At 33.3% G+C, this 24,288-nt stretch overlaps 4 protein-coding genes and 1 pseudogene across 4 annotated transcripts; 2 read left to right on the top strand and 3 right to left on the bottom strand.

Annotated features, from left to right (window-relative positions):
* Positions 1-1,610: 1,610 nt before the first annotated feature.
* LOC127106284 (2-oxoglutarate-dependent dioxygenase 19) lies at positions 1,611-3,135 on the bottom strand. Its single transcript, XM_051043587.1, has 3 exons — positions 2,506-3,135; positions 2,085-2,412; positions 1,611-1,997 (listed from the first exon to the last, which is right to left on the bottom strand). Exons 1-3 carry the CDS (start codon positions 3,030-3,032, stop codon positions 1,752-1,754), a joined length of 1,101 nt encoding a protein of 366 aa, XP_050899544.1. The 5' UTR covers positions 3,033-3,135; the 3' UTR covers positions 1,611-1,751.
* Positions 3,136-3,303: 168 nt separating this feature from the next.
* Positions 3,304-4,696, bottom strand: LOC127106285 (E3 ubiquitin-protein ligase RING1). The gene has a single exon (XM_051043589.1). The coding sequence runs from the start codon at positions 4,497-4,499 to the stop codon at positions 3,465-3,467; it is 1,035 nt and encodes a 344-aa protein (XP_050899546.1). The 5' UTR covers positions 4,500-4,696; the 3' UTR covers positions 3,304-3,464.
* A 3,553-nt stretch (positions 4,697-8,249) lies between these two features.
* LOC127106283 (uncharacterized) lies at positions 8,250-10,828 on the top strand (annotated as a pseudogene).
* A 999-nt stretch (positions 10,829-11,827) lies between these two features.
* Positions 11,828-13,132, top strand: LOC127106280 (uncharacterized). Its single transcript, XM_051043585.1, has 5 exons — positions 11,828-12,189; positions 12,296-12,358; positions 12,450-12,532; positions 12,635-12,837; positions 12,944-13,132. The coding sequence occupies exons 1-5, from the start codon at positions 11,984-11,986 to the stop codon at positions 13,028-13,030; spliced, it is 642 nt and encodes a 213-aa protein (XP_050899542.1). The 5' UTR covers positions 11,828-11,983; the 3' UTR covers positions 13,031-13,132.
* A 61-nt stretch (positions 13,133-13,193) lies between these two features.
* LOC127106282 (classical arabinogalactan protein 1) lies at positions 13,194-14,014 on the bottom strand. The gene has a single exon (XM_051043586.1). It carries the CDS (start codon positions 13,753-13,755, stop codon positions 13,372-13,374), a length of 384 nt encoding a protein of 127 aa, XP_050899543.1. The 5' UTR covers positions 13,756-14,014; the 3' UTR covers positions 13,194-13,371.
* Between the last annotated feature and the right edge of the window lie 10,274 nt (positions 14,015-24,288).

Genomic DNA, 24,288 nt, shown 5'->3' with positions numbered 1-24,288 from the left:
CACTGAGGGTCTCAAACCCTATATATGAGCTTGATGAGGCATAAGTGGATGCACACACTACCTACAAAAGAAATGAAATTACACTATACATATTTTTGGTATTTTGGTTAGTAAACACTCTTACACGAAACTAACTAAATGGATCTCGTTGAGTACAAAGGATGTGAGGGGTGCTAATATATTTCTCTTGCATAACTGAATCCCCAAGTCGATACGGTTGCGACGACCATTTTCTTTTTGTTTTTTGTGGAGTTTATTGATATTTTCCTTTTTCCTCTTTGGGAATAAATAAAGTTCGGTGACGACTCTGTTTTATTTATATTTCAAGTATTATTTATGTTCGGGTATTTTTCGTGTCGCGACAGCGCCACATGTAAGTTTTTTTTGTGACTGAGCATACACATGGCAGTACCAGCATGGTAAGATGCTGACATGGCATACCACATCACTAAAGTAACATTGATCATGAACTCAAAAAAAATCGTAATTAATCGGTAGCTAAAATTTGTAACTAATCATATTTTCTCTTTTCTTAGTTGTGTCGTATATGGCAATTAATTCAGGATTATTTCTTATACTCCACCGTAATTTTTTTTCCTCATCTTAATGAAACACTTTAATAAAAAAATAGAAAGGTTGCACGTGGAGGATACTCACAGATAAAGAATGAATGGGAGCAAAGTTTGGACATTGTGACTAATAATAAACTACTCATGCGACACTTCTCATGCCTAAGTTTTTCTCTAGAGGCAAATAGCCAGTAGAATGCCAAAACTGATAATATAGGTCCGAAAATTTGATTTACATCATTTTGAAAAGGTAACCTTCCATGAGCTTTTATTTGGTGAAAAGATTCTATGGATATTTATCAATTTAGAGATATTTTAACAGTTCTATACGATGGTCCTGTTTAGAATTGGGTAATCCATTTTGACAGCTCTATTTACTATATTTGTCAATTTAGCAAGAATGACATAAGGGAGACCAGTATTAAAAAGAAACCAATATAGATTCCATTTGAATTATTTTTTTAAAATAAGCACAAGGGGGTGTGTGTTAGGAGTTCAGGACTACCAATATATGATCCTTTCACATTGCATTTGATCCAAGAATCTAAAAGGGGCTGCACAAGATTTTCCTTGGTGAGAGGAGCTCTGGAAGGTTTAATTAGAACTCCAAAGGTCTGGAGAAGAACAAACTCGACCATAGAGTTGGAAGAATTGAGTCTTGAGTGATTAGCAATCAAGGCCATATTTGAAGTGATGTTGCAGGTTATGGAGTTCGCAAATTGAGCTTTATCAGTAAACCTGATATGGTTTCTACGCGTCCAAATTACTCAAAGGCAATAGTGAATGGATGAGAGGATCACAAGCTTGCTGAGTGGGGGGCAAGAATCCCACATGCGTTCCAAAAATCATTAACTGACTCATAATTATAATGTTTGTTAATCTTAGAGATGAGTCAGTTCTAAAGTTTCTTGGCAAATTAATAAGTGCAAAATAAATGAGATATTTGTGCATGATCCCCAACTGATATTCTGCAGAGCTTCCTCAAGAAAAAGATAGGCATCTTTAAAGCCTTTGATTTAGAAAAGGTAAAGCTCTTTGCTCTTGTTGAACCTTTCTTATTGTATTACTTCATCATTTTACAAAATCTATACAAACAAGTCTAAATTACTTATTTTTTAGAACTTCATTACAAACTTTAACTTTTGGTCTACTACTTATAGCAACACTTGAAATGATTCAAGATCAGATTTTCACTTTGTTAAGCACAGACTTCCCATAAAGCTGGTTACTTCGTTGAAGTTCCATGTAATCTATGTGTTTCATCCCAACATATGCTGCTGGATTTCTTTCATTGTCTAGTAGCTCTGAAGCTGGTTCAACCACAGTCTCCAACGATGGTGCAATAACCGTTGCCAATGACATTCTAGTTGCTCCATTGCTCACGGCTGCTCTATGTACTACACTTTTGTACTTCCCGTTGCTCATAATCTATTGCAAAACCAAAACGGCAAATAAGATTAAAAGGAAATCTAACACAGACACAAACATTAGACACGACACTGTCATATTGTGTACCTCAAGATGATCGGACACAAGGACCAAGAAACAGTTTGAAGTGGAACTGACATTGATCCACTTGCCTTTGTGAAGAACTTGAAGGCCACTAACTCCATTCTGTATGAGGAGATTCAAGAGGCCGTGATCAGAATGTGGTGGCATTCCCATCGCAAGTTCGGGTTGAGGACAAGGAGGATAAAGATTTGCTGCCAAAATTTGCAAACCAGAATCTAGATTCATTGTTTTGTCTATATAGTTGAGTTCCAATCCTAAGCTTTCTGATATTCCTTTCAGTAATTCCCTTCCTAATTTCCATGTTCTTCTACTGTACTCTTCCGAAGTTTCCCTTCGACGATAAAAGAGATTGTTAACTTAGAACACAAAATATCATGTCCTAATAATCAGTATGAGAAAAGTAATAGACAGAATAAGCAAAAACCTGAATCCAGAAGGCTTGACCGGTGAGTGAAATTCGGGGTGAACAATAATTTTAACGAAATCCCTCCAGAACAAGACTCTGTCTTCTGAAGCATTGAAGCTGGTTCCATACCTTATTGGATCCACTACTTCCTTACCTGCATACTCTTGCTTCTCTTCCTCTCTAAGATTGAAGAAAGCAAAAACTTGATCAACCATTTTCTCGACGAGGCTCTTTGAAACAAAGTGATTGATTAGCATGAAGAATCCCCACTCTTCACAAGCCTTGCCTATGTCACGAATAGTTTTGGTTCGTTTATCAGGTGCACCAGTGGCCAGAAGAGAATAATCAATAACTGGGATTGGATCATTGTCATCTGGGTCTGCTACTATTTCATTTTTGTCATGTGGGTTGGTGATGAATTTGTATGAGAATGGAATAGAGTTGAAATCTGGAGATTCTGATAATGTTTTCACACTTTTGAAACTAGTTACTCTATTTTTGAATTTTTTGGTAACTTCAGGAGGAACTGTTGAACTTGAAGCCATTTAGAGTAACAGATAATGAAAAAAAATTGACAAGACACATATATAACTAAGCAACAAAAGATGTATCCTTTTTTGTGTTCTCTTCTTAACTCGGATAAGGTTTATCTCTAACGTGACTATTGATCTAGCTAACTATTAAGAATTTGGATTTTGTACAACGCGGTTTTTTTTTATTAAAGATCTAAAATACCGAAGTTTAAATCTTTTAACTAGATAGTTCAGATGTGACCGACTGCATATAGTTATGCGGGTTGTGCCTACAAATCCAAACTCAACCATAACTCACGCGTTCATATTTATCATTCATGATCACATTACACTATTTTTCGTTAATGATAACATTGATTTATTTAATACATACATAGAACTCTCAAACTCTCATCCTCTTATTGAGAGTTAGAAAAAAAAACATTGTAGTATGCAAGAACACAATCAAAAGCTTCTAGGTGGAACATTTAACTTCTTCTGATTGCTGCTATACAAAGACAGTAGGTATTTTCCATTGAAGGATCTTGACCTATCCATTGAACTAGGAGCACTATGCATATTTACTATATTGCCATTCCCACCAACCCTCTTTGAAACAATTTGTTCATTGACTTCACCTACCTCTTGCTTATTGGAAAGAGCAAGATTGATCTTAGCAGCAGAAGAAGAATCAAAAGAAACTGATCTTCTTGGCTGCACATTTACCATCTCTAACCTTGAACTCTCATTTTCCTCAACCTCTACTCCTTCTTCTTCTTCTTCTTCATCACCATTTCTCAAGTGATCAACAACACTATCTTCAAATCCATTTCCACCGTTATTCTCCGAATCATCCATCCGAGAACTTTCGACAAAAACATTAGGCTCCATAGAAGGAATCCTTAAAGGATCAACAACAATAGGAGCTCTACACATAGGACAACTAGTATGTGATACAAGCCAAGTATCAATACATGGTAAATGAAAAGCATGGTTACACTTAGGCAAAAGTCTAAGATTCTCATCTTCCTCAAACTCACTCAAACAAACAGAGCAATCCGACCCATCAATCAAGCCATCACCTTTCTTGAATTTAACAACAGTGATTGCATTAATAATAGATTGTTGAAGACCAGGAGTTCGAATATACCATATGGGGTGGTCGACAACAGAGCCGTCATCATGTTGTTCATCAACAGCAAAACCATGTTCTGTTTGTTGCCTTGTTAGCAAGGTTCTTCTTCTTGAACTGTTCCTACGGGAGAAAAACTTGACATAGAAAGCATAGCAGCATAAAACAAGGAAAATAGCTCCTACAATAGAAAAACTTATGATCAAATAAGTGGAGGTTTTGTGTTTGGTGTGGTTAACAGATGGTGGTGGTGGAGGTGGAGGGTGGTAGCTGCAGTCTTTGATACAGTCATCACAGTTTGTGGAACAAGACACTACAGCATGACAGAAAAAATCACATGTTAGGAGTTTTCTGTGATGAAGTCCCATGGTTTGGGTTAAGGGACAGAGAAGAAGAATCAAAATAACATGATAGGTGGAAGAGGAAGGAGGTAGGTATTGGATTGGATGAAAACTTGGTTTTTGTTAGGTTGAAAATTTGACTTTGGGGAGCTGTGATTTTTCTTTTCTTTTGGAGTTAGCTTAAATCTTAATCTTCTAAGCTTATTAATTAAATTGAAAATGAATAAGATAGTTGATAGCTAATGTATATACCTAATAGTTGAAAAGTTGGTTGATGCGTATAACTTAAATTTAAAATATTAGATAAGATTAGCAATTTGATTAACTAATAAATATGAAATTAAACTAAATAAAAATACCTTAAGTCATGATCAAACTAAATAAATGTATTGTCTTGAATGGGCTAAGATAAATACCTTAAGTCATGATCAAACTAAATAAATGTATTGTCTTGAATGGGGTAAGATTAGGGGTGGCAAAACGGGCTCGGTCCGCGGGGCATGCCCGTTTTGCCCGCACTTTTGTGCGGGGCGGGTTAAGGATTTAGGCCCTCACTCTCAAATGTATCCGTCCCGTCCCGCCCCGTTTTTTTCGCGGGCTTTTGTGGGCACGTGTATTTACATAAATTTTTGCATTTTTAGATTTAAAGAGTGCAGTGTCTGCGGGCTTTCCCCGCCCCGCCCTCACTTTTTTGCAGGGTGGATCTAAGTTTTAGGCCCGCATCCTCAACTATGATCGCCCCGCCCCGCCCCGTTTTTTTGTGGGCTTTTGCGGGGCGGGTCTAAACGGGACGGGCATGCCCGTTTGCCACCCCTAGGAAAGATGGTGTATTAGTAGTGGAAGGATTTGGAGTAAGTATAGAGAAATGAATTTTTATCTTGACTCATTTTTTTAAAGATAAAATTGAAATCGTAAGAATATTAAAATAATATATATATATATATATATATATATATATATATATATATATATAACTCAAAAGTTTAACTTAACTATAAGTAAATATATACTAAATCATCATAATAAAATGTATTATTCATAAATTTGATAGTACATAAATTATCCACCAAATTATAAAAAGTAACTTCAAAAAGATTATAAAAAAAAAAAATTATAAGTTTTTTAAGTTTAAAAAAAAGTGTTTTCATCTTCATCTAACACTTAATCAAAAGTTCAATCCTTCTACGACATCATCTTCGTCAGTGTCTTTATCTTCAATTTGATCAAAATTCATCTCTATGACATCATGGTTCTTCAATATTAGAACCAAAGACAAAATTATTTGAAGGTGGAGATGGAGGATTGCTTGAACTCGCAGTCATCCAAAAGATTATTTGAAGGCTGACAACTCTCATTGTTGAAGTAGATAATGAAATTCTACTGTCAGATGCAAACGGATATGATGAAGTTCCAGCGTTGGATGCTCGTAGAGACATGACATAAGGGTTTAAAACCTTTTACATTTCACTACCCTAGTATGTTCTTTCTCTCTCAAATACGTGTGAAAAAAGTCTTTTGATGTGAATAAAATAAAATAAAAAGTTTGGGAGAAGTCTTCACGAGGCAAAATATAAAATGAGATTTATAAAATTTAAGAAAAAAGATAAAATTGGATCAAAGAGTAAAATTCAATGATATTACATGATTTCACAAATTTTAGAGCGATTTAAATCTTTTAAAATTGTCCTAGGATACGATTTTACATAAAAATAATTTTACCTGCGATTTAACACGAAATGCTAACATAAAATGTGAATTTTATAGAATTTAGGTTTTAGATCGCGATTTTAAGAGCCTTGATTAGGATCATCTGATTTGTATGGTTGGAGATAGGATGAATACTTTCTTTTAGTGTGATATGTGGTTGGAGGAGGGTGTGTTCTGTGATAGACATATGAGACTTTTTTTATCTATCTCAAGATAAAAAGAAAAAGTTCTAGTTGTGGAGATGTGTAGGCTGGGGTGGGTAGTCAATGGAGGGGGTGAAGGTGGAAGTGGAGACTTTTTGTTTGGAATGAGGAACTAGTTGTAGAATATTGTGTTACTTGTTTGTTTACTCGATTTTAATTGTGATGATAGATGGGTGTCGACAAACCTTTTGCTTCTGATGGGGAACTAGTTGTAGAATGTTCTGGGTTGCTTGTTAACTATTAATAAGGATAATCATTATAATAGAGTGCAGAGGCTTGAAGGTAATGTGGAATACTCTGTTAAAGGCGTTTATCATTTGTTAACTAAGATTGTGACTTTTTATCTAAAGGTCTCCGCCGATTTAGATTCGAATAAAGTGGTTTTCTTAAAGGTGTCATTGTTCGTTTGGTGATTGAAAAATAAACTTTCAACTAAAGATAACCTAACTCATCGTAGAATCATTAATTCATATGCTATCTTAAGTGGTGATGGGTGTGAAAAAGTGAAAAAAAATCGTCACATTTTTTAGACTGCGAGTCTTTCATGAAGTTTTAGGGTGTGATGCTTCATAAATTAGGAATTATGTATGTCTTATATATTTCATGTCAATCATTTTCATAAAAAATTTGGAGGGAGGCAGAAGGTGAAAGTTATATACATGTTTTGTAGTTGCATCTATCTAGAATATTTGGAAAGAAAGAAATAGTCAAATTTTCAATTAAAATAAACCATCAATAATACAAATTATAAATAGAATTAAGTTTCAATTTATGTAGTAGCTTCAAGAAAAAAAATTATAAGCAAACGTTCGGTGGCGCAATCCTGTGAAGTGTGTTGGCTTTTTTTTCTTTAGCTTTTATGAACATTTTTCATGTTTTGATTTGTGTTCTATGTAGACTCTTTGATTTTCCTCTTGGCTTCAACAATGTTATATTTTGAACGTTAGCTATTATAAACTTCTTGTCCTAGAGTAGATTTTTTCAATATATTTTTGGTTTTCTTAGAAGAAAAACAAGTTTTGTTTGAAGCTTCAATCTTAAACTTATACTTTTATTTTCACTTTATTCTTAATCTACGCGTTACAATATTGACTTTTGGCAACTGTATGGGTGGGTTTGGGCTTTTATTACTCCAGCCCACTATTGTTAAATAGACAATGACACTGAAGAAATCATATCTGAAAATGTCAAAAATATTAATAAAGTGGCTCAAAAAGTCAAGTAAATACTTTTTGTTTAATAAAAATATTACTAAATCTAATGAGTTACTTGCGACGTGCATGTCACATTATTTAAAATGTGCCACAGCAAATTGTGACAGAAAACTTTCTTTACCCATCAACATGTACTCTGTAAGACAAGTGAAAACAAAATTGTAAAAAGACATTGAAAGAGTCATGCCACTACTACTAGACCACGTACATTTTTAAAAATATATTATTAATTTTCTTTACACTTTTTTTAAGAGAAAAATCACTATATTATTTAATTAACGTTTTGAATTTAAGAAAAATAATTTGGTTTGTTTATCTTATTGCTTCAATACATAGATGTGTAACACGTTTTTAGATTTATAATAAATTTCTAGTGTCTATTTAAATTTTTGATATTCGTGGATTGAATTTTCATCATAAATTACTAGGTTAAATTTATGAATTCACAAGTTTGGTCAAGACCAGGGTGTGGCTATAGCCGCACCAGATTTTTTTAATTTTTTTATTATAATATATATATATATATATATATATATATATATATATATATATATATATATATATATATATATATATATATATATATATATATATATATATATATATATATATATATTAGGTTAATTAATTTTATTATTATTAGGTTAATTAATAAATAAATAAAAATGAATGTGGAATATTGTGTTCATGTAAAAACATCATTTATAATTAGGGGTGTACGCGGGTTGGGTTGGATTGGATTTGGCCTATTCCGTTATCCAACCCGTTCAAATTTCAATGGGTTTGATCCGTTGTCCAACCCGTAATTTCATTGTCAAAATTGATCTGAACCGACACGTTCATTAATGGGTTGAGTTGGATTGGGTTTGCGGGTTGTATTTCAAATAAAAAATATATTTTTTAATGATTTTTTTTGTCGATTCTAAAAAATATAACACAACTCAATACAATCATATTCATTTATAACACTAAAATTCAATGAAACACATCATATAATATCTAATAAAATTTATCAACACGACATAACACTTTATAATAGTATAAAATTCAAAAAATATGTTATTTCCATAAAATACATAAGTTGAAAATGATACAAAAGAAAATAAGAAAAAACATTTAATCTTATAATTACGAAAACTCATTGGTCTAGTAGTATTACTAGTGGAGAATAATTTTTTTTGAAAAAATTAGTTATTAGTGAGATATTAATTTTATATTTTTATTTAAAATAATAATAAAAATAATAAAAAATTACTAAAGTCACATCATTGGGTTGGATCAACGGGTTTGTGGGTTGCAAAACTCAAACCCAATACTCGAACCAAAACTATACGGGTTGGGTTGGATTAGGTATATCCGTAAACGAATGGGTTCGGATAATTTATGGGTTAGGTTGGGTTGGATCAGCGGATTCGTGGGTCGACCCGTACCCATGAACACCCATATTTATAACTATTAAGTTTCTTTTAAGGTGTGACATGTTGTTTATAGGGAGTCAAGAGTCCCTTAACTCTTTATTTAAGAGATTATTTTTTGAATTGATGTACTCTTTAAAGAAAATTAATTAATCCAGAGATAGCTAGTGTAATAGATTGTGCTCTGAGAAATAACCTTATGGTTGTCCCTAAGATTCAAAAGGATCTTGCCGCTGCTTGTCCATGTGAAATAACTCAATAAATTATATGTGATATTGTTGATGATGTGTTTTGTGTTTTGATTGATGAATCTGGTAATGTTGTTGGTAAAGAACAAATGGTTGTTGTTATTCGCTATGTTAATATGGAAGGTTTGGTGAAAAAAAAGGTTTATTGGCATTGTAAATGTTAAAGAAAGAAGTGTTAAGTCACTTAAGGAGGCATTTGAGAAGTTGTTGTCTATTAATAGCTTAAGTATATCTAGCATTAGGAGGTGAGGGTATGACGGAGCTAGCAATATGAGAGGTAAGTTTGGTGGTTTGAGAACTTTAATCCAAAATGAGGATCCATCTGCTTATTATGTGCATCGTTTCGCCCATCAACTTCAATTGACACTTGTTGCATATGCTAAGACACACAAAGATGTTAGTGGTTTTTTTGGTAAGGTCAATATGCTTGTTAATTTCATATGATCTTCTAACAGGAGACAAGAATCGCTTCGGGACAAACAATTAACTCAGTTTACTAAATTGATTGAAGAGTACCAGATAGAGACTAGTAGTGGATTAAATCAAGAATCATATATTGCTAGAGCGGGTGACACTCGTTGAGGTTCCCGCTTTAGGACTCTCACTAGTTTTATGACTTTGTATGGTGTCATTATTGTGGTACTTGAAGAAGTTGAGAATGATATGTCATTTGAAAAATATGGTGAAACTATGCTATTGTTAGATATGCTTCGTTCCTTTGATTTTATCTTCATGTTATATATGATGGTTGAGATTTTAGGATTTATAAATTATTTGAGTGTAGCGTTACAAAAGCGTGATCAAGATCTTTTGAATATTTTGTCACTTGTCAATGCTACTAAACAAGAATTACAAGAAATGAGGAATGATGGATGGGAAGAACTTATATCTAAGGTTATGGAAATTTGCAATAAGCATGATATTGATGTGCCTGATATGGATGCACCGTATGTGCAAGGGAAGAAACCTAGGCGACATGCTACAACTTCTAGTGCTTCTAATTTGCATCATTATAAGCACAATTATTTGTTTAGTGTTTTAGATTTGCAGGTGTACGACCTCAATGCTAGGTTTGATGAAGAGAATAGTAAACCTTTAAAATGTGTTTCATAGTTGAGTCCTTCATCATCATTTGCATCTTTTGAGGTGAAAAAATTATTAAGGATGTTTGAACTTTATTCAAATAATTTTGTAGATGTGTCGGAAGTGGTGTTGCAACATCAACTTCAAAATTATGTTGGAAAGGTTTGATGTGGCCCAAAATTTACAAAGTTAAAAGGGCTTTCATATCTTTATACAAAACTTGTAAAAACAAATAAGTGCAACACATTTGATATAGTTTATAAGCTTTTGAAATTGGCTTTATTCTTGCCAATAGCAATTGCAAACGTGAAACGTGTTTTTTCAACTGTGAAGTTTGTGAAGAGTCAATTATGTAACAAAATGAGTTATCAATAGTTAAATAATCGTCTTATAACTTTTATAGAAAAAGATATTCTTGGAACAATTAACAATGGTGTTGTTTTAGTTCATTTTCAAGAAATAAATGGGAGACGATTTTTATTATAATATATTATATTAAGCAATATTATTTTTCATTTTGAATATGCTTTAGTTAATAATTTCATTTATGATCGGTCACACCAAAATATATGTCAGGATCCGCCCCTAGTTAAGACAATTATTTTTTAAACTAGCTACCTTTTTATCCCTTCTAATTTTACTCACAATAAACTTGCTGTGATAAAAAAAATAGATTTATTAAATATAAAAATATCACATAATTTAAGTTGGATTAGACTTGAACTTTTTTTAATATCATTTATGATTTATTTATTTTACCAACAACTTATAAGTTTAAATTATGTTGTTTTTTAACATTTGAAAAATAAATTTGTAATCAATTTCTAAATGTTTTTAATAAAAAAATAATAATTTATCCCCATTAAATACTTTGATCAAATGCTCAAATTGATCACCCGTCCATGTTATGTTTTAAAACACGGAAAAATAATATGGCTATGAAAGGATTAATGTGTATTCGTCATTGGAAGTAGTTACCAACTCTCATAGAAAATGTCTAATAAAATTAATTCCTTGTTTACTTTTATTTTATTTTTTGAACATTTATTAATCTTTTTCTTCATGCCATGAAATGATTTGTTTCTTCTTTCTTTGGTGTGGGTCCTTGAAGCAATCTGAAAAAGTCCATGTTTCATCTCTTAAACTTGCTTCCAAGACATGTTCATTATGCTTCCCTCTCACGAGTCAATCAATGCTTGCATTCTTTCCCAGTTCAAAACATGAGTTCAACCCACTTATGATGTTTCTGTTACATACATTCTAGAAAAGAACAAATCAAGATGACAAAAGAAAATGCCTTAAATCTACAAGCAATAGGTCAGAAAGGATAAGGAAATTTCACAAACATTACCTTCAAGGAACATCATATCCAACACACATGACATAGCTAGCGTGCGTTTTCCTTTGCTTGGAGTAACGAAATTCATATCCAAAACATTAACTTCATTTTCTTTTCCACACTTTGTGTTACTTTTCCGTGCTTATTATTCAGCGATTTCTTTGGAAGTGTAACCAAATCCCGCACGTCACTCACAATGTAAACTTTAAGAAACAATATAAATAAACTAGAAAATACCTCTGACAAGTTCATATCATATTTTTCTGATTCCAGAAATTGAAAGCTTGAAACTCTACAAAAATATGTCAACAAAAGGTTCATGGATGACACTGAAATTCAGAGGTGTTGTTGATGTGGTTCGTGCTAGCAGATTCCGGGTAAACTATGGTGGATTCAAGAGGAACACTCCAATTGTGACAGCGTCTAAGGTTGGAAATAGTTCCTGGATGATGCAACCTAGTATACAATTCTTTAGCACCAAAAGAAACACAATAACTAACGCAAATAGGTTAGCTAAACACACCTTCTCAAAGCACCAACCATTATTTAAATTTCATCTTCAGATCTAACGGTTAATTTTAGATTCTGAAATTTGTTTTCAACATGTAATTCAGATTAAAGAATGATGAGGTTCCACCTGAAGCACCAGACTCTAAAATTTTCGCATTTTCTTCATGGTAAGACAAGTATTGTTCTGATAAAACATAGCAAGACTTCATATATTTGTTTCTGGTCGTAAGATAAAAAGATTACGATAAACAATTGCAGGGTTAAATGGGTTTTGTGCTCGTTATTTTCTTTCATGATACCGTTCTGGAGACAAAAATGGGGAAAACTACAAAGAATAGAAGGTACATTTAATATCATACACACATAGAATACTTAAAAAATGGTATAAAAAAACTAGATGAAAAATGCACATTAGTTAATTGGGAATGGATATGTGGATTCAGAAGAGGCAGAGTTAGTAATTGAAGAGGTCGAAAAAGTAGCAGAAGTAATAGAAAAGGTGGCAGAAGAAGCCGAAAAGCTAAGCGAAGACATAGCAAAAAAGCTCCCTGAGGATGCTAAGTTAAAGAAAGCAGCATTGGTTGTGGAAAATTTATCAAAACAGGTAGCTCATGATGCTGAGATAACGGAAGAGTTCATACACAAGGTACTCCATATTTATCATCAATCCAATTAACATTAAATCGTGTAGCTAAAAACGGTCTTCAAGTGATTGTGATTATAATTTTTGGCTTATATATGATGAAACACAGATTGAAGAAGTGGCAAATGACATAGAGGACTTAGAATCATACGTGGAACCAGTAATTGACAAGATTATGAAGAAAAAAGAAGCTTAAAACTTAGAATCCTGTTTGTGTATATTTATCTTTTGTACAAAATTATACTTAAAGCAATTGATTTGTAACGAAATTGACAACAATATGAAAGCTCATTAACAATTCAAAATACAAACAAGAAGGCAAAAATAAGAAAAGTTAAACTGCAAATGAAAAATAACAATTGAAGAGAAAATAATGGATCACTCACTAAATTAATAATTAAACTACACAAAATAATAGAATGAAGGAATCGTTACTGAGATCGATCAAAACAGGGCAAAATGGAGGTAATGTTCACGATCCATGAAAATCCATAGTTAAAAACAAAATAAATTAAATTAAAAAGTAAGAGTGACTCTCTACATCATCAAAGCAGCAGCAAAAACCACGATAGCGGCAGATCCGGCGACGGTGAATCTGTTCAAAGCGGCGCTGTTTTCGGAAGGTGATGGTGCTTCAGATGGAGAAGAGATCGCCGATGGAGTGACAGCTGGAGTGGCAGCTGGAGTGACGGCCGGAGTAAGAGGAGGAGATGGTGGAGAGTTGACGGCGGAAGGTGACGGAGAGGGAGCATTCTTCACAGGCACAGAAGGAGAAACCGCTGGAGACGGAAACGGAGACTGAGAAGACTTTGGTGGAGAGGCAACCGGCGATCTGGTTGGAGATGATGCTGGAGATTGAGCAATGGTGGAACTCACCAACAATGTGGCAACTAGCATCAAAACGACGGTGTAGGAAGCCATAGTAGAAAGATGAAGAAAGAAGAAGAAAACGGATTGAGATATTGAAGCAGCGAACACAATTGAACGATTGCGACTGTGGTGGAGAAAATATTAGGGTTTGAAGGGTATTTATATAAGTGTAACAGCTTGAAGAAGACGCGTTTCTAGGGTGAGTCGTTTCCACTTTCCAGGGTCAGCAACTAGGGTTGAAAATAGTGATTAGCACTATTAACTAGTCATAACTAGTTATTGAATTATGGGATACAATTCCAAACCCCTAAACTTTCAAATTTGTTTAAACGGTCAAGCACTAATTTCATAATGTAATTTTTTAAGTGGGATTTAAATTTAATTCTTCTATCTAAATTTTAGAGTAAGAAAGCCACGAATAAAAAATTTATATTAAAATAATTAATAAAATTATTAATGGTAAGCTTCTAATATCTTCAATGCACAATTTTTAAGAATTTTTTTCTATATTTATCTCTTAACTTGTACTTCAATGACACAAGTTAGTATTATCCTAAATTTTATTATGCAAACGAATAATTTTGAATATTTTATAAATTAAAGAGATTATAAACTATGTTCTCAAAAGTTAAATCAAGAGGATTTCAAAAACTAATTAAAAGTTAAGATTTTATAATCATTTTAATTTTGAATATAAAATGAATTATATTTGTTTTGTACGGCCAAATGTCTAATAAAATAATGTTCATTTATATCATTCTTAAGCAAAATTTATTTGATTAAAATATCTCATATTTTGCTATCACTCTTTTATAAAAGTTTCAGATCTCATTTTTTATAAGTTAAACTCATTATCATTTAGAGTTGTATTCATAAAAAAACTCTTTTAGAAGCAAGAATGTATGTAGTCGTTTTCTTATTCCGAAGATAATTAGTCTTTAAATAAGAGTTAGATTTTGATACTAGTTGTTAGATATGTGATTCCAAACAAAATTAGGGGATGACTAATATGGATTTGAAAAGCCATTTAAAAAAATACATTTTTTTGCAAAATCAAAGTTTAAAACTCTTTTGAAAGCGGAAAAAACAAAATGGAATTGCATTAGAAATAAATGATTATAAAGTAAAGAGTTAAGGGATTAGATAAAATCATAAGAATTACATAGGTTTAATCTAATGAAGCGACCTACTCTTTTCTCCAAGAATTTTTTTTTAGAGTTTTCTCTATGATGTGAGTTTTTGACAAGATTTACCCATGAACCTCCTTATATAAGGATTGTAGTTTTTCAATGGATAACTTTCCAACCAACGCGGTGTTTTAACTAAAGAGTCATCCACAACCAATTGTGAGCTTTTAATAGTCGACTAAGCTCACGAACTGACTGGGAATTTCAACTATGAAGATCTCTCTAACCAAACAAAGGTTTTACTTGGTTTACCTCAACAACCAAACACGGGTTTTTTACTTGGTTTAACTCAGAACCAAAACAAAATTTCTCCTAATGAGAATTTACAGATATGCCCATACACCATACCAGACTACCTCACATATAAATTTTTCACTCTCAATAGCACATAGACAAATGTAAGAAAATAAAGACAGGGGGGAGTGAGAGAAAGGTATCGTAAATATTTGTTCCAATGTGTTAGAAATGAGAAAATATCCTTCTATTTATAGGACAAAGGTGGCTCAAATATGAAAATAATCTATTGACTTTTAAATGGTGATAATTGATTGTACAAGTCTCATATCGATTATGAGATACAAAAACGGGAGGTTTTCAAAAGATATGGTACTTAATCGACTACTAACCCTGTAAGACCATAATTTTGAGCATAAGATCCCTCATGCTATCTCACCATATGCATTGGCTTTGGGATCACACCTTGGCAACCTCATTACCCCTCATTCATTGGGTTTGCATTGGGAGAGATCACCAAGCACATTTGATTGTATCATACTTTGTTTTTCATTATTTACTAACCAAAATACCAAAAATATATCTATGTATAGCTTTGTTTCTTTTATAGGTAGTATGTGCATCTACCAATGCCCTATCAAGCTCACAACTAGGGTTTAAGACCCTTAATGCAAGGATATCAATCAAGAGATGGTTCACATTGGTTCTAGACATCATATATGGATCCCCATGATCTCCATTTATCATTTTGATCAATAATTCATCAATAGTTTGAAGCTTGTTTGCCTTGGAAGCCCTAATTCATCTGGGTATCTTGTGTGACTTCCTCAGTAAGTTTCTTCATCATTTGATACAATACATTAAGGGATACTTCATATTACATCATCTTATATATATATGATCCTCCATGAGTCCAAGAGATCAAGATAACTTCAAGTTTGCAAGTTGGTTCATAGTGGTTGAACAGAGAAAGTCAACTAGTCAAAACTGGGGTTTCCTAGACCCTATCTCCTACAATACTTGTCATATGAAAATTATTCTAAGAGAAACTTTACTCCTTATGACAATAAAAACAACTTTAATGTTGAAGTCAAGAGCTATTTTTGCTTGGAAAGTCATTTTTTATGGTGAAATATTATAGCTCATTTTGTTTGAACCCTAGTTAGGAGGTTAACTTCCAAGTACCATAACTTGCTCAATTTTTATGAGATGAATGCTATTCAAGTTTCATGATCAAATTCAAGATGCCCTATATAAATTTTATTATTTTAATAAATTCAAATTCAAATTGCAAGGGCATGTTCCAAGAGGAAACATTATAGGTCATTTGGGGCCATTACCATTGAGCAAGTAATTTTCCTTAAATTCTAAAATGCATACCTCCTTCATGACAAATCCAAATGAGGTCAAATTTGTAACTAAATTGAATATGTTTTAAATATCTACAACTTTTATGAAGGAACTTTTTCCATTTGAAACTCATAACAAAAGTTATTCAAGGTGGAAGAAGTGAACATTTGGCTTGGTACTTAGAAAATTTTCATTTATGTTTGATTTTCCAAACTTTCACCTCAAAAAGCTTCAAATGGAAATGTATTCAAAATTAAAGTTGTTCCGCTTGATCTCACCTTTCCAAAAAGTCTAAGATTGTCTCATTTGGCCAAGAATTTGAGGACTTGCGCATGGGTTCTTCACAAAGCGTCATTTAGATGAATGACATTATCACATTCCAAATACCATTGCATGATCACATGACACACTTTCAGCATTGCACATGAGGAATTTTGGACTTTATTGCATCATTTCATGGGCCTATCACACGCCCTTGCATCCATGCTAAGAAGATTTCTATTTTTGGCCAATTTTTGAAATGTGTAGAAAGCATTGCCTTGCATATAAATAAGACCCCCATTGCTCAAAATTGGAGGACCTGGCCCAGGCTTTGAACCTGCAATCTAAACCCTCACCATTAGAGGATAATCTCGAAGGTTTTCATTTGAAAATCGAGTTTCAAATCTCCTTCTGTTGTGAGATTGAAACTCCAAGAATCCAAGCCTTTCCTTGATCCAATCCAACTTCTGCAAGCTTCTGATGTCAAGCCAAGGCCAATTGGAAGCAAGATCAAGCAAGTTTCAAGCTCCCTCGAAGGTGATTTTCCATAATTTTCGTCTCTTTGATTCTCTCTCAATTCTTCATTATTCTTTGTGATTTTTGGTTGGCTGAAGTCCTACCAATGTAGGAAACAAGATTGAGTTGCTTTGAGATTAAATCGAAGCAACTCAGTTCATGATCCTCAAAATTCAAATCCCTGTATCTTTTTATATACTTGGAATTGAAGAGAATTTAGGCCAGATTCGTGATCCTGAGCATTTTCTCTTTGAAATGGTGTCCTTGTTTTTTATTTTCCATTGAGATGAAGTTAGACCAGTCCGGTGAAGGTCACTGGAGAAGATGATCGGAGCCCTAGCTCCGGTGGTGTGTTGGCACACCTCCTGGCCATCTGATCTTGTTTGGATGTTCTAATATGGACATTTGGTTTGGATTACCACGCGTACATCTCGTTGACTTAAGTCCACCATGGAACGCGCACGTGTGGCCATCAGATTTGCCACCTCAATTAATGAGGGAGATCTAATGGCCCTTGTTTTTTCTTATTTTATTTTAATTTCTGATTTTATGTTTAATCCTTTTATTTTGTTTAATTCATATTAATTTCACTTTTAATCCAAAAAATATGGGACTTTCACCAAAAATCTTTAAATGTTTTTCTCTTTAATATTCTGAATTAAAATTATTTTTTAGATTAATTTTGATATTTTTCATGAATTAAATATTTTTGTGCATATTTTTAATTGTATAAAAATACTTATGACTTTTCAAAAATCATGAATTTTTTTGTCTAAGGTCATTTGACCTTGTTTGACCTAGGATAAATCTCTTGGCCATTTATTTGGTGTTTTGAAGAGATTTTAGGTTTTGACCAAATTAAAATATATTTTAATTCACCTTTAATTGGATTTTTAATAGATTAATTATTTGAAAATTATGTTGAGCCATTTTTATGGTCTTGTGATGTTTGACTTTTTGTTTGGGCCTTGGTCAAGGTTGATTTGACTTTTGTTGGATCAAAACCATTGGACTTAGGGGATTGATGAAATGCACATTTCCTCTCCCAAAATGAATGAATAGTTTTGATTTATAAAACTCCTCATTTGGTCAATTTGCATTTCTATCTTCCCTTCCCTCTTCATCTTCATCCATATTCTTTCTCATTTCCTCATTTGACAAATGAAATCTCTAAAGTCTAAAGGCTAATTGGTTCATCAATGACCTTGTGTCAGATGAACCAATACAAGTATGACTGAGATATGTCCCTTCCTCTCGATCTTTTCTTTTAGTGTGTGGTATGTTTTAGGAGTTTGGTTCTTCATACCAAATCTCTAACATGCATTAACACCTAAATTTTTATTGTTCGGTCTCAAATAGTTGTGACTTCTACATAAGTCCAATTGCGATTGCTTAACATAGAGCTAAATTTGACCCTAATGGCATAGCATTCTAGTAAGTGAGATTGTAAGTCTCTCATTCTTCATGGTATTGTTTGGAGACTTGACCTTTTTTTCCTTTCATGAGAGCTAGTGACATACTTGTTGAATTATCCAAGTTGGAGCCCTTCTCATGGAAGATGTCTTGGTTTAAGGATTCATACTTGTGAATGGATGGTTCAGTGTTCTCCAAAGAATGACTTAATCAATTAAAAAACACCACAAACCTTTAACTAACCTTTGACTAACTCTTGTTAATATTGCTTTACTTTCAAGTCATTTACTTTATGTAATTTAAATTTCAGTCATTTATCATTCATTGCCATTTACATTTCATTTAACTTATTTATGTTTATGTCATTTTCACTTTGCTCAGTTGAGCCATATCTTGTGATTGTATACTATTTGTGTATTTTGATTTTGTTTGTGGTCTTAGGACCTTAAAATACTTAATAACAACAAAAACCCTAAAAAATGTCTGGTGGACTGTTGGTTTTGATCTGGACTCTTGGACTTAGAACTAGGCAACATTCCCTGTGCAAAAAGGACTTGGCCAATGTCAATATTTTGAGGTCAAGCTATTATGAATTGAGCCTTCATCTGATGCAAGCCTTGGATCTTGTTTGAATTCATCTACTACTTTATCTTGGTGCTAATTGTCATTTTGATCTTGTGTCTTATGCTTTGTTCTAAGTTGATCAAGGAATAATTCATCTGATACATGAGAAGACAAATAAGACTGTTAGCTATGGGATTTACTTGCTTGGATGTGGCCATCTTTATTTGATGCCTTAATCTTCATGATGTATGATATTGTTAATTGCTTATTGATTATTGCTTAATTCAAAGTCCAAAGGGAAAGTGGGTTTTCTATATGACATTCTTGTTTGTTGGATTGCATCTCATTGGTCAGATCTCTTCAACTCTTAACTTTTAAATTTATGTTTAGGATAACCTCTTCATCTCCTCCCACTTCTTAAATTTCAAAATCTCTCCCCCTTTTCAAAAACTTCTTTTGCTTGTGATTTCAAACTTATACATGTTTAATGATTAGAAACTTTGACCTTATGCCAATGAATTTTTAAACTTTTTTCTTAAATCAAATTTGTAAATAAACTTAATCATATTGACTTAAAATTTCAAAAGACAAAAAGAACTAACTATCCCATTTAACTTTTTGACCCTTAGGCCTTTTTTATTATTAAACTTTTGTTAAAAGCAATTCACCAACTTTGAAATTTTTACCACGAACTACGAGGTTTTGATCCCTCATTTTTATGTTGGTACATAAGCACAAGTCTGAAGGTCTTGTCAAACACAAAAATATAATCAATGAATTCTTTTCTCATCCTCACACTCTATTTTCGTCAAACATCATTTATAACCAAAACCCATGCACACATAAAAAATGGCTCCCTATGACACTTTGGGTGCTAACACCTTCCCTCTGTGTAACCAACCCTCTTACCTGTAATCTCTGGCATTTTGTTAGTTTTGATTTGAAAACTTCTTATCTTTGGGTTTTGTTCGTACTTTACCCTTTTCCTTTGGAAACAATAAAAGCGCGGTGGCGACTCTGGTTTTTATTGACATTAAGCGTATCCATAGCTTGATGGTCATGAATTTACAGCTATAGAAATTAAGTGGTGACTCTGTTGGGGAGTAGTCCTCAGTGGGTTTAGCCTACTTTTCTATGTGCATATATTTGTATATTTGATGTTTGTATATTTGTTTGTGTGATATAATCCGTCGGTTGTGCTTAGTGATCTCTGAGGGGTGAGATAAGTTCTAACCCAAACTTGAGTGCAATTAAGATAGGAGGATGGTATTGTCATGTTCAACTTGTGCAGAGTAGTCCTTAACAAGTTGGCTTGAGATCCATCTACTCAGTGGAGACCATTTTGGAGTTACTAATGTCACACAAGTTATTTATGGTTAGGCATTACTTTCTCTGATTTGGGGTCCGAGAAGTTGAAGACCATAGAACATTTAACCCCAACTTGGACTATTTAGGACATAGTGCGGAGACTGTTCAGGACTGATAACAGTTGTTACGCGATACTACACTCAGACGAGTTTCTCTTGAGAATATTATGGGTTGATGAGTCAGGCATCCTAACCTATAATATCTGATAGATGGGATTAAGATTATGGGAACTTCTTAGAACATGATCTACATGTTTTTATCCTTAGTACACTCCTTTGGGATGGTTCTTAACCTGACTCCATGCTCGTGTCTCACAACAAACCCTTTGATTCTCGGTTGATCCGATCAAGTATCATCAATATCAATGGAACTTAGGTGTTGATAAGGTGAAAACCATTATCCACCAAAATGTGTAACACCTCAAAATTTGCCCTTCTCTATTGGGACTAGCTTAGCATATTGCATTTCATTTTGTAGGTCCTTAGTCATTGCATCTTTGTATATCATGTGGAGATAATAAGCAGGTCATCCTCCTAAGTCTTGCTCAGAAGATAAAGAGGTTAAAAGATTCAAGCAGGAGGGTCTCATGAATTGATCACTAATCATCTGAGGGTTTGTGCTTCAATTAGGGTTTCTTGGTTCCTCAAGGAGATTGATCATTATCTTGGTTGAAGTGGTGCATCATCATCATCATGGTCTTATCATCACCAAGAGGTTCATTGTGCCTGATCATGTGCCTTGGGATTAGGGTTTTGACCTCTGGTCAACCCTAATCAATTGTATTGTACCAATCAGGGTTTGCAAGGAGATGAGGTTTTCATGAAGATGGGGATCATCACATGATTTTATTGAGCTTGTATAAGCCAGGGTTTCATTTTGGAGCCATTTCATCAGGAGATTGAGGCTCAAATTCATCTGTGCATGACCAAGTCATCTATCAGCTTGAAAAAGTCAACCACAAGTCAACTGTTGGATTTGGAGGTGGGAAGTGGTTAGAAATACTTGATTCATGTTCAAACAAGTCTCATTTGACATTTCAAACATCAACATTGAAGAAAATAAAGTCAGGACAAAACTTTCCAAAAATGGAAAGTGACTTATAATTCAAAATTGCCAAAAATGGAAAGGTTTTCTCCTCAAGATTACATCATCAAAAGTGCTTCAAATGAAACTTTGTTGAACATGAAAGTTGTAGATCTTGTTCTCCCTTTTCCAAAAAGTCCAAGATCATGAATTTCTCATGTATGGTTGAAGAGATATGGTCAAATCTTGGTCAAATGAACATGGAACTTCAAAGGAGCATAACTTTCAAACCATAAGTCCAAATGAAGTGGCTCTTTTTGCAACATTCTCCTTTTAACTTCTAGTTTCCAAAATTGGCATTACATGGCATGCATTCCATTCATATAAATATTTGAAAATTCAATTCATTTTGGAGGGAAAAAATCAAGTTCAAAAATAATGCATTGTTTTCACATTTTAACATTTCCATTGGTCTTAAAACATTATTTTGAGTGAAATACAAGGCAAAAACGTGCACTATTCACATGTCATGCCACGCATAAGGTGAAAAAATAATTTTTGCAAAACACCTCCAAATTAACCATTTTTCATTAGCATTTGATTAGAACTTAATTAATCATGATTAGGAGCTCATATATAACACAAATCATAACAGAATTTTCACACTTTCCAATTCTAGATCTAGAAATTCTCAAAGTCTCTCAAAATTCTCTCTCATTTTTCTCAAGATTTCTTCACATCTCATGCATTTTTCTTGATTAATTCATCATCTAGTATCATTACTGAGCAAGATGCAAGCAAGAACCACTTGAATTCGTGTAGTTTGAAGCATATCCATAGCTTGAGGTCATCAATGGTGGAATCAAAATTTTGTTGAATCAAGTGCAATCAAGCATCAAGCATTCATCCAAACACTTGTACAAGCTTGTTGGAGCAACATTTGATCCATTACAAGGCCTGGAACACGTGAATCCAAGAATTGCACTTCAAGAGGTCACTTTTTCGATCTCTTTAATTCATGAAATTGTTGATATGTTCTTGTAGATCTTTTAATGGTGATAATTCTGCACTTTGAATCGAGTGATTTGGTGTAATATCCATGAAGTTACATGTGTTTAAAGTTTTGATAATGAAACTTGAAACCTTCGATTCTTGCATATTGTGTTGTTTCGTGTTAAATTAATTGTGGATTATTGTTATGTGATGAAAGATCTACCAATTAGTATGTTTAATTTTAAGAAATAAGAAATTTTTTCTTGATGATGGTGATGAAGTACTGCTCATGTCGCGTATGAATTCTGGAGATGATGATGATAGGCTATGGCAACGGTTTTCCTGATGCAAATCCGTTCCCTTAGAATGAGCGCAATTCTTTAGGCCACACTTCAAAACCGCTCTCTTAGGTGCGCTAGGGCTGCAACCTGATTAGTTGCATGACATTCCCATGCAGCGCGCCTTGTGTGTATTCAAATAGGCGGGCGGTTCGAGTCCAGCCTTTGGAGATTTTCATGTGCTTCACTTATTTTGTTCCTTCCATATGTTCATGCATGGCTTCCTATGTTTTTTAATTTTTCTTCAACTTTAAAAAATCAAAACAAATAAAATAATGATCCAAAAATGATGAGATTTTTTGCACTATGTCACATTTTGTGTCTAGAATTTTATGGATATTTTTTCACAAATTGTGCCTGGCTGGATTTAATTTTGCCTTAGGGTTTGTGTATACATGTCATGTTTTGACATTGCTTTGATATATCAATTGTGAAATGCTCAATTTTCATCCAATGCTCATGAAATTTTACATGCTTAACCTAGACATCTTGCTGGACATTTTGGTGTTGAGTTTGCATATTTATCAATTGCCATTGCTGAGTTATGATTTTTCTAAGTTAGGTGTGACAATTTGTGTCACACCTTGTGATGTTCATCTTGTGCTATGTGTTTACCCTATCAAATGAATTCCAATTTCCATGATTTTTGGTATGGTGCTTGATATGCATGTTGTGAATGCTCATGATTTTTTGTGGAATTTTTGGAATCCTTTCTGATTTGATTGAGAATTGTCTTTCTGGATGATCATTTGTGAGCTTTTGAAGTGTCTTGAACTTCAATGATTTGGGAAATGCTGGTTGTTTATCATATGGATGTGAAATTTTGCACATTGTTTCTAGACATGTTTAAGGTTGTTTTTGCTTTGGTTTGAATTTTTTATCATGTACCAATTCTGTTTTAGGCTTGTGCTAAGTTGATGTAGCATTTGGTGCCTCATTTGAGCTTGTTTTGATTGCCTTGACTTGATGAATTTTATTACCATGCTTAAACTTGTCCAAATGCCTTGATTTTTGGTGTGTTGATCATGTGGTGTGTTCTGTTTAGCCATGATTTTTCTTGAGATTAATTGAACCATTTTGGAATTAATGTGCATTTGTTCATTCTGTTGCTTCAATGTGCTTCCAACCTGCATACCTTTCCATATTTTGTTCATGAAATGGAATTGGTGAGTGATATTGATATGGGATCTTTTGGATGATGTTATTAATTGATTGAAGTTGATTCATGTCAATTTTCATGTTCTGTTTTGAATTTTTTTTCTCCCTCTTTGACCCTAGGCCTTGACCTAGTGGTTTGTCTCATCTTTGAGCTTTGATTTCAGGTTGAACATCCAGGT

This window comes from Lathyrus oleraceus, chromosome 7, assembly GCF_024323335.1.
Source record: "Lathyrus oleraceus cultivar Zhongwan6 chromosome 7, CAAS_Psat_ZW6_1.0, whole genome shotgun sequence".
Taxonomy (NCBI): domain Eukaryota; kingdom Viridiplantae; phylum Streptophyta; class Magnoliopsida; order Fabales; family Fabaceae; genus Lathyrus; species Lathyrus oleraceus.
Note: the sequence above shows the minus strand (reverse complement) of the source record. Positions and strands in the feature narration are given on the sequence as shown.